Here is a 12321-nt window from a genome sequence, read left to right as displayed (position 1 = left end):
AATAGTTTCCATTACCTATCCAGTGAATAAAGATTGTTTGGCTCAGCACTCTAAGGACATATCTACCTGCATTAAGACTGATTGAGGGTTTCCATAGTTTAACGTTTGGCTTACAATATGTAAGCATTTCACTCTCTTTCACAGAGTCAGGAATCATTTCTTCCTGTCAGATTTCAGATATCAAAAAAACTGAGACTGCTCATACCTGAATGCCACACAAGCCTTTTTGTTGTTCCTGAAAACCGCCCAAACCTGGAATACATTCGTTTAGATCACAATTTTGACATTGAATGAACAAATTAACAAAACTTAGATCTGGTTGGAAATGTATGCTTTAATAGGACAACAGAAGACGCGGTGCAGACTGGCAGACAAAATGAATAGTAGATTGAATTCAGTCAGCATGAACAAAGACGTGAACAAATAGTCAGTGCAGGAAAGTAATGGACTGAGAATCAGATTAGAGACAAATAAAATAAAACCCAGAATCCAACAGTACTGTTATTACTGTCTGTCTACAAGCCCTAATTATAACTAACCACACTGGCCTCTTTTTCCATTATGCCTTCTCTTTCCGCTGCTTCTAACCCTGCACAATAGTTGACAGTCTTAACAAAGCTTCCCTCAGGCCCCTAATCTAATAGAGCGGTCTCTGTGAGCCACACACACCAACACACCAACCAGGCAGTTCAGAGTCATGGGGGAAAGATGAGGAACAAACACGAAACATTAGATGAATGAGATAAATTGGACGCTGGGTAAGAGATGACAGAGAGAAAAGAAGAGTGCTATTCTTTTCGCTGCGTCTCTGAGGAACGTTAGTGTGAGCTCTTATGGGAGCTCATTTTTCTTTGGTTTTGCGCATCCATCTGTTGCCGCAGCCCACGGTTTATCAGGACTCTATTCTATGTCAGGGCGTCGAGTAGCAGAGGACGGGAGGCTGTAAAATGTAAATTCACAGGACTCAGTGTTCCTGTAACGTGGAGGAACATCCGGGAGCTCCCCAAATCTTTTATTCCCAGCTAAATCAAAATCACAGCTAATGTATGGATCAGGTTAGTATGTTTTGATGTGACATATTGAACTGACATTTGCTCTGCAGTTAGTGGGTGTACTTATATAACACTTGTCTGTCAGAGAAAAATTGAGAAAAATAAAGAGACATCCTCGTCCATGGTTCCAGGCTGCATCAGTGCCTACACTCACGAACGGCACAGTCATGCTTCCATCACGTCAGAAAGCGTTACGCAAAGTTAATGTCTTCCCTTCAGGCAAACATACTCTCTATTCCCCATTCTCTACTAACCAGGAACTGTACCTTATGTTAAAATATGGTCATATGAAGAGCTACAATGATTAATCGCAAAGAATCCATCATTGAAATCATTTTCAACTAATTTAGTAATCGATTAATCTTCAACTAGAGTATGCAAACTCAGAAAAGGCACTAAATATGCCAAAAATTTATAAAAATATATACTACATATTGTATTTCAGATAAAAAAATACATAATACATATGTATTAATACATATATAAATATATATATATATATATATATATATATATATATATATATATATATATATATATATATATATAGTTTAAATTATGTACATGTAGCACAATACAAACATGGCAGTGTGACATCATCACACTGTAGGATTGGGGCTTTTTTTCCTCCACAGAAATGGGAAAGCTAGTCAAAGTTAATGGTGGTTAATGAAGGAACGTGCAACATGAAATCCTGGAAGAACCTGTAGATGGTTGAGACTGTGGTGAAGATTTATCTCTGGGTAGGACAACAACTCTAAATGGCCAGATTCATAATTTATGTCAAAACATGTTTGAATGTCCCAGTCAAAGTCCAGACCAAAGAGCAGAGTTTAGTACTGTAGAAACTTCTAATCTGAAGGCCAAGAGTCCTGAGTCTTGTAAACCATCACAGCAGAGTTCTGTGCTTCTCAACAATGCAAATAAATCTCTCTCCTGAAGCTCGTCTTTTAAGCTTCAGAGCCTCAGAGGACACACACAGCAGGAGCCTGGTTCTTGGTTTACTGATGTGTTTGCAGCAGTGGCGATTATTCACTCGAGACATTAGTGCGTTGGTCTCTCCTGTGCAGCCCGCAGCAGACGGACAGAGTATTGAGTTACAAACACCGGGGTGAATCTGAGAAAAACCGAATGCCTCAAAGCGCAGAGCTCCACATCGTTCTGCTTCAGTAACCGCTGACCTCGACCTGTCAGGGTTAAGTCTGGCCTCCAGAATCTTCTTCCTGGATACACAGAAAGTTGATGGATGAAATCAGCCTTACTTCTTTTGCTCCCTGTTTCACTGAGCTGCACCACTTCATCATTATATTTTTTGTAGCGCACGGTCGTCGCTTGTTAGAAACAAAACGTTAACTTGCATTCGTTTCTCTTGCGCTTCCAGTGGAGCTTGATGCGGAGCACTCGCAGAAAGTCCCCGGAGCCGAGCCAGCAGGGGTCCCGACACCCCAGGTGAAGCTGAAAGAGAGACAGAAGTTCTTTGAGGAGGCTTTTCAACAAGACATGGAGCAGTACCTGTCCACTGGATACCTTCAGATCACAGAGAGGAGAGGTAAGAAGAAGAAAATGTCTGTTTTGATGATTTAGGAAGTATGAACTAATGAGTTTTTCTCTGTTTGTCTTATTCTTGACAGAATACAAAGCCACATGTTATTGAGTTTAACGTTTGAGTCCCGTTGCTCCCAGCAGAGACCTTATCCACTTTCGTTGCAAATGATAACACTGAGCCACTGTTACTCTGTAACGAGGATCTGTTCTTCAAGCCTTTACTATGAATGATGTCATCAGGCCATATAGATAAAGATATATTCTTGCAATGCGGCAAAAATAGAATCCTGCTGTGGTTTACACCTAATTTTGCTTCCAAAAGTCAGTACAAATTCCCAAAAGCATGTCCTGAAACGTGGAGCTGCAAAGACGAGCTGCAAAGACTCGGTATTAAAATACGTTGCAGACTCTGTTGGGGTTTGGGATGTGATTTATTTTTCTTCCCTCTCTCTCTCTTTTACTCATCCATCCTCCTCCGTTAATCCCCTGGAACCAGTTTATGAAAGAAGATTGTGGAGCAATGGGGACAGAGAGAGAGATGGAGCTAGAGGGAAGAGATTTAAGGATGAAGAATGGAGAAAATGTGTGGGGTTTGTGTTTCTATTGTCAGTCAAAACTGCTTGTGGTTAATGAAATGTTGTTGTTTTTTTTTTGTTTTTTTTCCCAAAGTAAAATCTAAAAACAAAACAGTAAAATGAAGCAAACTGTTGAATCATGGTGGGCTTTCTAACAAAAATATCTAAGGGGACATTATCCCAAAGGTTAGTTGACAAAACACAGCATAAACACTGAATGAGAGGTTTGGGAGGGAACATTAGAGAACAAAAAGCACAACGAAGACCAAGGAACACAGAAGACAGGTCAGGTAGGATTATCTGGAGGTTATAAATCAATCCCACATCTCACCACACTCTGAAAATAGAGTGTGGCACAAGAGAAAACCTCCTGAGAGAGATGGGTGGATTAATGTGAGAAGCAGCCAAGAAGCCCTTACATATGGTACAAGTCAGGAGACTTGCTGCTTGCCACAAACATGTGGAAGAACGTGCTTTGGACCATGAAGACCAGAAAAGAACTTTGGGCTCAAGTGTAAACGTCTGTGGGTGTTATAAACCTAAGACCCTAAATGCGTTGTAATACATGGTGGCCACGACATTAAGCTGTTTGGACATGAGTCAGAACTCTGGAGAATAGTCTGGAAATTTGTCATGAACAGAAAATACCAGGTGAACGCCATAACCCAGTAATAACCACAAACTGGTCTCAAGAGTCTTAAACTTTACTTTTTGTTTTGTTTCTTGCACGCATACACCCACATACACACACACACACGCGCGCACACACACAGGCATTTATTCTGTGTAATTTCACTGCAGGCAATAAGAGCCCTCCCAGCAGGGGTACCCTTTTAAGCAAGGTCACACCAAGGCAAACAGAGGAGCATGTCAGAAGCCGTCTGATGGGAAAGGATGTTTTTAGTCGAGAAGACCAAAAAACCTTTTCAACATTACCAAGCATCACTCTTTTATTCATGTTCCTGTCCTGGAGACACCGCTCTGCAGAGGGTGCAATCTGTCATCCATCCCATGTTTCACATGGCAGTGACGAGAAAGGCCGTATGGATACGCACTTGAAGGAGTCTGCATACCATTAGCACAAATTAGATCTGTTTCCATTAAAAATGTTGGGTAAGAAACAGCCTAATGGTGAGAAACGCATGCAAGAATGGTCCGAATTAATCCCGGTGTGACATTCTGTTGTGTATAATCTGTATGTGTTTGTGTTGCAGCTTAAAGGGCAGGGAGACTTTAAGGCAGCCTCTATTGGAAATAACATCCCCCTTTTTCTTTCTCTCTCTCTTTCTTTCCTCTACTTTGACTCTTCACTCTGCTCTCCTTCCCTGTGCCGCCCTCTTCTACTCCTCCTCATTTTCCTTGAGGTATGGTAGCAAAAGCGCCTTCTGGCGCTCCTGCGCTAACAACTAATCACGTCGCTTCTTCCTCATGTGCTTACAACTCTGCTGCCCCCGCTCCACCCTGCCTTGCTAACCCACTCCCACCCTCCACCCTGTCAGTGCCAGGACTGGCTGTCTGTGATGCATGCAGCAAAACCATTATGGCAAACCGTGGGGCTCTGCAGCCCTGCAAGGTGGTGAATCCAGGAGTGTGTCAGTTCATGAGAAAGATTTCATCTAAAATTGAAAATTTGTTTGCTTGTTTTCGTTGGAGAATTTTGTTATGTACATGTCCTATTTTACTAGGATGTATAATCCTTTGTACACACTTATAAAATTAATTACTCGTCTAATCTGTCAAAGTCACAGCTTATAATAAATCAGCTCTTTGTCATAATGTGTCTGAATAGCTGAGTAAGCTGCAGTGCAAGTGCTAAAACTGACTGACTTGGCGCGTTCCCTGTCGGTATGTAGATTTGGCTACGCCATATTTAATGAACATAAAGTGGCATAAAGAGTCCAACATTAAACTCACTATGTGGGTACAGTTGATGTGTAACAGTAATAACTCCGAGAAAAACGTTTTTGTTTTTTTTCTCACATGAACACAAGCTATACACAACGTCTACTTCATATACCACTCAAGCAGTTTCACTCTAAATACTGTAGCAGATATTCAGTCATTTTTCCCCCCCTGTTATGTTTGGCTGAAGCGTGGATTCCTGCAAAGTGCAGGATTTCTTTTTTCTGCTTTTACCTCTCAGTCGCTTTTGCATTCGATATTTGATGTATTCATTCACACTGAAGACCAGTCCTCCGGGTTCCTACGCAGTCTAGAAAATCTTGAATTTAAGTAATTTTTCAGGTCTGGTTAAATAATAATAATAATAATAAAAAGAAAATGGTGTGTAAGTTTATTTCCTGTCATGTTAAAGCTACATAGTTTTTGCACTTTATTTTTTTAATCATACCTGCTTTAACATCTCAAACACCATCCAGCTTATATGTGGTCATTGGCTTATGCTTTTGTATCGGTGAGTAATGATTCCGACTTAGAGCAAAGCGCCTTCCTTCCTGGACTCAGCTCCTTGCTGCTGCCTTTTCCACGCTTTGGCACTTCCTGATATCTGACTGTGATCTGTCCAGAGCCAATAGGAAGCATGTCCTCCATGGAGGTCAACGTGGACATGCTGGAGCAGATGGATCTGATGGACATGTCCGACCACGAGGCTCTGGATGTCTTCCTGCACTCTGGGGGAGAGGACAACAGCGCTGCCTCACCTGTCACAGGTAAATACTACGTCCAGAAAATCACACTGACACTCTAGTTCACGTCATTTAGACATAATGCAAACCCCTGCCCCTCTTTTTCTCATATATTACATTGCCATGATCTGTTTCACAATTTGTAAAAGAGACTTTTAAAAAAATGTTTGTTTTTTAAAAGTGTAAGGCAAGATGGATCCACAGGAAGTAGTGCTTATTTGTGAGATGAAAGGAAAATGGGTTGGCACAACTAATCATAGAATTGTGTGCATTTGTACTCCGAAACCCCTGGGTAAGGATTTTATCAATTTTATATATTTTTTTTTCATAAAAACTGCTAGGTGCCTTCTATATGTGTTCATTATTTTCACTAGACGGCAGATGTTCTAGCAGATCAAATGGCGAGCGTCTTTTAAAATACATTTTCAACACCAGTTCAATTTACATCTCAACTTCGACTGGGCCAAGATAACCTGCAGCCTCCCCTACCCGTCTACATGTGTCCTTCTTTCTGTAAACCCGGCAAAAATGCAAATGTCTGAATTATCCAGAGGGAAAAGATTACTGCCAGATAAGCATGAGAATCTGAGAGACGCCGTCACTCCTGCAGTATTCTATGTTCATTGACAATGCACCTAACTAAGTCCTTCTGTTATCTAAAAGGTCCAGACATCGAGTCCTTTACAAACGAGATCAGCCTCCAGGTCCCCACCCAGGCCGAGCTCCGACACAAGCTTTCGTCCCTGTCCTCCACCTGCACGGATTCGGCCAGCCAGGACACTGAGGCCGGGGAGGACGACGAGGACGAGGAGGAAGCTGAGCAAGGAGGAAGCGGCGGCGTTGTTGGAGGAGGAGGAAGGAGACGAAGGCCCCCAGTGGTAGTGACGCTGGACGAAGAGGAGGTCCACCCAGACTCCACGCTGGTGGACAGAGAGGACCAGGATGATCAGAGCAGTCGAGACTGTGAGGAGAGGAGGCAGCAGGTTTGAGAACAGTTGGACTTGATTTAAAGAGTGAAAACGCTCAGAGCTGCCAAATCAAACCTAGATATATATTCTATTCTATTGTATTCTATTCTATTTATTGGCTTTTATTCCCAAAAACCTTTCCTTTCATCAGAGAGATGACACCGAGGTTGCACTAACTGCCACATAAACTTGCCTTAAGACCAGTGATGTAAGTTCAGTCTGATCAAATGTTTTTCAAGATGTTTGCGACCCGTTTTTGGTTCAGAATGAACTGAAATAGCTTAAGGTTTTTCAGAGAGTCAGACTCAGTATTACATATATTACATATATTATTTACATGTGAATCTCAGTAAGCTTCAATCAGCAAACCTTAAAGCCATGTTTTTTTTTTATAAAAAGAGAGAGAAGCATTCGCCAAAAATAAAAATAAAAATAAAGGAATCAATAATAAATTGCGCATTAAGAAGAACACACTTTACTTTAGATTAAGCTTAAGCATGACAGAATAATCCAGAAAGAGCAGAGAAGCAGCTTGATCTAAACACACTTTTGAAATTGTACTATCTTAGGATTTGTGAAACATTCAGACTATGAAGCTTCGTGAAGGTAAATGATTGACAAAAACTGTTGAAAAACATCCAGAAATCTAATAGAAAAATGTGAAAATAAGAAACATTGTGGAAATCCTGACGTTCCGTTTCTACAGCTCTGCATGTTGAGGCTGAGCAAAGCCTGTTCCTGATAACGGAAATGAGGTCACAGATGAGCCATCGGTCTAATTCTGTTCATGCTTTATAGTGAAATGTATTGTGCATAAATCCTGAACCTGTTTTCTGATCGTTGGAACTTTAACTGAACATATAATGGTGTTTTTAATCTCTCCGATGTCGAGAATGAAAAAAGAACTACCTTCAGCTCCATCAGCACTGCGATCCTAATCTTCCTCTCACGGAACAAAAGTATGTATTAAAATCAAGCCAAACTCATTTTCTTTCATTGGATATCGTTTTAATTTGGCTCATCCACATTTTTTAAAACAAAGCTAAAGTTTTTCTGATAAAGTGGGGGGAAAAAGCACAGCAAGTGCAACTTCTCACTGCAGGATGATCGTCCTGATTGAGTAAAATGCATTGTTTAAACAGATGTACTGAAAGCTATTTCTGTGCCAGTATAAATTAGATTTTTGGTGTAATTTTGATGAATCGAGCCGATTAATGATGTGCAGAGGGCACAAACTGTTCTTACTTTCATTATGGATAAATGTGACAACCAGCTCTCATGTGCCAAATTTCTGACTTTATTCCTGTCAAAACTGACTGTACTGCTGACATGCTGCAGGTTTCAGTAGTTTTAGAAACATTTGCTCACACAAACAAACATGAACCTTGTCTATGACCTGCACAGTTTGGACAGATCTCTTCTGAACCAGGACCAAATCCCCATCTTGGAGCGTGCTATGCACTGGACATCGGCCTGGAGGCTAACTCTTGTCCAAATTTTGATTTAGTTTTGTTTTTTTGGGGTCAGAAATTGTTAATATTTGTGCAGTGTAAATGCATTTTTTCCTTCATTTTCTTACCCTTTGTTTAGTTTTCTTGACTTGTTAATGTTTCTGCTCAAGAGTGAATTGATTTCCCTCTGAGCATTTTGAGAAACAAGAAATGTGAGCAAGATTAAAAGTGTGAGTGAAAACGCACTGTTTGTTCATTACTGAGTTATGGTCCGGCATGTTTGGAAAAAAAAGTGTCTCTCAAACCAGGAATCACTTTTCTGTGTGTGCATTAATTCTGTTTTTTTTCCGAGAGATATAAGGGATCACCACTGCAACACTGAGAGTAAATGTCTTTTCAAGGCTCAAAGTTGCTGTGTGGGTTTATTTTGCATAGTAAACAGCACTGATGTACAATAGTCATTTCGCTGCACTTTAAAGTTTTAAGAGCTGCTAGGTTCAGCTCAGAAACACTGGATGCAAATGGAGTGAGTGGGTTTCTGTTTACTTTGCAGCTTGTAGGAGAACAAGCTGCAAAGTTGGCTGTTTGTTTTGTAATGGTTTTACATTTTCATCCTAATTTGGTTTAGTTAATTCAAATCTCAGTGTGTTTTGTTGTTGTTTTCTTACTTTTGGCCAACACCCTACATTTTGTTATTTGCCTTCTTTAGGTAAATGCGGCTGTTTTAGACCAAGTCTTTCTTTGAGCTGGATTTACTTCTGTCTCTTTTCCAATCCTGTTTTCTTCAGTCTCTGTACCTCACAGTGACAGCATGTTATGTAGAACAAATAAACATTATAGAGTAAATCCCGTGTTGAAGGAATCCAGCGCTGTCGGCATTTACCACTCAGTCACCTGATCTTCCTTTCAACCCTGTTTTTGACAACCTTTTATAAACGCCGACTAAATTTAGACATGTTAGTGATAGTCTAATAGCTTATCACTTTTTTGCTAGCATCTTATACTTTGTTGCTTCTGCCTGTTTCATGCATTTCTTTCAAGTTTTCCACAGTTGACTTCAAATGCAATTCCCACTAAAAATGTTCAATTAAATAATTCACACTGAATTTTCACAGGAAATGCTCATTTTTCTATTTGATAGTAGCACTTATGGCTTTTTGACATAACTGCTTAAAATAATTGTGGCTTTTAAATTGAACTAATTAAACCGTTTTGATTTTCACATTTTTGTATTTAATGATTTGGAAACTTTACCGAAGTTTCCACAATCAAACTTCGGTAAAGTTTGATTGTGGAAACTTTGGCTCTCCTTAAATATTTCTGACGCCTAATAACACGCAAATAAAATACCAACGAGGCAGCAGAAAGTAATTTCCTCCTGTGATCAAATGAAAACTCGACACAAAGAAACAAGACACAAGTAGGTTGGAAAGGATTGACAGTGAATTGTCTGTAAGTTTTTATTAAACCTTAAGTACAAACTGCAAAAGTAAAAAACTGTAAATATAACCAACATGAAACTCTTTCCCAATGAAAGGAAAGGCCGACGCGCAGCTTTAATAAATTAAGTCACCAGAGATCCCATTGTGAGCAAGTAGTTTATACTGTAGAAAATGGAAGAAAAAAAACCAAACGAGAACTAAGCAATAAAACAAAAAGTGAAAGAAAAAAAATCCCATAAGAATAAAATATATTGTAAGGCCATAAAAACTTGACAACCACTTTTTATGAAGCTGAAAACACCTTGGTATTTCTTTAAATAGTCCTAAAACAGTTCAGTCTTCTGCGAGGGACAAATACCAACAAACTGGATTATAGGATTTTTTTTTTCCTTGACAGTCACCACTGGCAAGCTCAGTGCAACATGAGTAGCTACTACATTTTTGTTGAATTTTCAGTAATGAAAATGTAAAAACCCATTTTTTGTCAACAAATCCTTTTTTTCCCTTTTCTTTAAAAAAGTAAAGCTAAACAAACAAAACTAGGCTGGAGGAAAAAGGGGGTGGGGGGAAGTGTCAGGGGTAAGTGGGGGGAGCAATCATCGGCTACTCAATATCTTCTTTCTTAGTGATATAAGCAGCACTTAAAATTTTTATACACATTTACCAGAGCAAAACCCTGTAAGCATCTAACTCTCACAGATGAAGAAAGGGAATTGTAAGGCTTTTTCTTCATCAAGCACTCTCCTCTCTGGAAAACTCTCTCTTCTGCATTCTTTTCCTTCCTTTTCTTTCTTACTTAAACCCCGTAAAAAGGCTCAAGTATTTAAAGAAATTTACAGGGTATATGTACAAAAAAGTTGATGTTTGTTTGTTTGTGTTGGACTTTTTCCTCTGTAAAAATGACTCATAATATATCTGGAAAAAAAGGGGGACAAAATAGCAAAAAAGCAAAGAAAGAAAAATTGATATTTCACATTTTACACTCATTAACTAGTGGCTCTACTTGAGATAACACATCAGCTCAACAAATGGGAAAACAAAAACCCAAAAATAATAATATAATAATTAATGTTTACTGGTACAGATGAAATAAGAGGACTGGAAGAATGGAATGTTAACACGATTGCACATCTAGAACCAGAGAAGCCTGAAAGCCTTTCTGACCTGTGGGGCGTGAAGCAGGCACCAAACGCCCCCTCAAACATTTTTTTTTTTAATTTTTGTGTTGTTATACAGTAATTATAACCAACAGCACCAATAAAACGAATCTCCTCGCCGAGTGTCAGGCACCGATTTCTGGCGAGAGATCCCTCCGTGTTGACGCGGAAGTGAGGCTCTGCTTCGCTCACGTCCGCTGACGGACAAAACCAAATAAAATACAAGAAAAACCAAAACCAAACCTAGCAGAAAACAAAGCTAAAGATTCAAAATAGAACTCAAAAACATATAGCCAACCAACATCGTCTTTCAAGTTTTTAAATCTTGCATCACCTCCTTTAAAGAAACTCTGCAGGCAATGCATCACAAACGCATAAAATTCAATAAAAAAGGACTCTTCTTCCTTAAAATCAAGGACAGAGAGAAACTTTGGGTAACTACTTAACATCATCTGGAAGGGGGGGGAAAAAATTAAACATGGTGGGGGGATCCATTTTATTCGTTCCAAGTCTTAACAGGGATGGGGGGGATTCAGTCTCAGGAGTGAGTGATGCAAGAAAAAGGTAACAAATGTAACCCATTCTGAGTCAGAAAGGATGGAGGTGTAAAAATGGGGCCCTGTCAAGTCTTCCTCTGAATGTTAATGCTTGTACTGTTGATTCAGAGCAGGTCAGGGGCGGGGGAGAACTAAAAATCATAAAAAATATCACTCAAGATAAAAACTAATTCTTCTTTCACACTAGTGCAAAAAAGACATCTTGCTTTGCGTTTACTTTTCTGTTTTTCAGAAACAAGCTGTCGCTAAAGGAGAGGTGAGCGAAATGGAGACTGAGCTCGGGTGAGGGCAGTGGGGGATAGTGATCCTGCTCAATGTAGAAACAAAACAGAACTGGGAGAAGATCCCGCCGTCCGCTTCAGGACACGGCCGCCGCCTTCGGCATGTGGATGGACGACAGGCGGGCCAGGGACACCTCCACAGTGGCGCGCTTCCGGGGGGCCCGCTTGGCTGGCGATGCTTTGGCGGGGCTTAGAGTGTGGCAAGAGTCTCCCCCTCCTCCGCTAACAATGACGGCTCCTCCTCCGATTCCTCCGTTCTTTAACATGGCCCTACCGCACACCTGGTTCACCAAACTGTTGATTTGCTCCTGTACAGGAACAATATTGCAGAAAATGTGATGAGCACAAGCACAATTGGGATGAACCCACTTTTATAGACAGTTTCATTCAAAAGAACTTAAAATGATCTCCACAGTTACATCTCCTGCTGGGGCTGATAAGATGCTTTTATTTATTCAAGCACGGGTGCATTTCACCACACAAACATGTAAAATTATTTACTTTAGTAATTGATTCAAAGTAAATTAAAACCGAAAATTAAAATTCTCTTACTGTTACATACCAATAAATATTTTGAATGCAGATATGTCATGATCTGCTGAGTCTGGTAAACCAGGACAGGTCATTGTTAAAAACAAGATGCTAACT

The 12321-nt window shown here is 40.0% G+C and overlaps 2 protein-coding genes across 7 annotated transcripts in view; one reads left to right on the top strand and one right to left on the bottom strand.

The window, feature by feature from the left end:
* Positions 1 to 8477, top strand: part of dtnbp1b (dystrobrevin binding protein 1b) — a 31500-nt gene extending 23023 nt beyond the window's left edge. For 2 of the 3 annotated variants that reach the window (XM_055053747.1, XM_055053748.1), the window contains exons 2-4: positions 2434 to 2601; positions 5698 to 5841; positions 6481 to 8477. In XM_055053747.1, the coding sequence (XP_054909722.1) occupies positions 2434 to 2601; positions 5698 to 5841; positions 6481 to 6806 (638 nt within the window). In that variant the 3' untranslated portion in view covers positions 6807 to 8477. The remainder of the gene's footprint in view (positions 1 to 2433; positions 2602 to 5697; positions 5842 to 6480) is intronic. The other variant, XM_055053749.1, reaches the window with a different exon arrangement.
* A 1180-nt stretch (positions 8478 to 9657) lies between these two features.
* jarid2b (jumonji, AT rich interactive domain 2b) overlaps positions 9658 to 12321 on the bottom strand; it is a 109222-nt gene continuing 106558 nt past the window's right edge. For all 4 annotated transcript variants that reach the window (XM_055053735.1, XM_055053736.1, XM_055053738.1 and 1 more), the window contains one exon: positions 9658 to 11981. In XM_055053735.1, the coding sequence (XP_054909710.1) occupies positions 11751 to 11981 (231 nt within the window). In that variant the 3' untranslated portion in view covers positions 9658 to 11750. The remainder of the gene's footprint in view (positions 11982 to 12321) is intronic.

This window comes from Poeciliopsis prolifica, unplaced genomic scaffold (assembly GCF_027474105.1).
Source record: "Poeciliopsis prolifica strain line A6 unplaced genomic scaffold, Auburn_PproV2 SCAFFOLD038, whole genome shotgun sequence".
In the NCBI taxonomy this organism is placed as follows: domain Eukaryota; kingdom Metazoa; phylum Chordata; class Actinopteri; order Cyprinodontiformes; family Poeciliidae; genus Poeciliopsis; species Poeciliopsis prolifica.
This window is presented reverse-complemented; position numbering and strand designations above follow the sequence as displayed.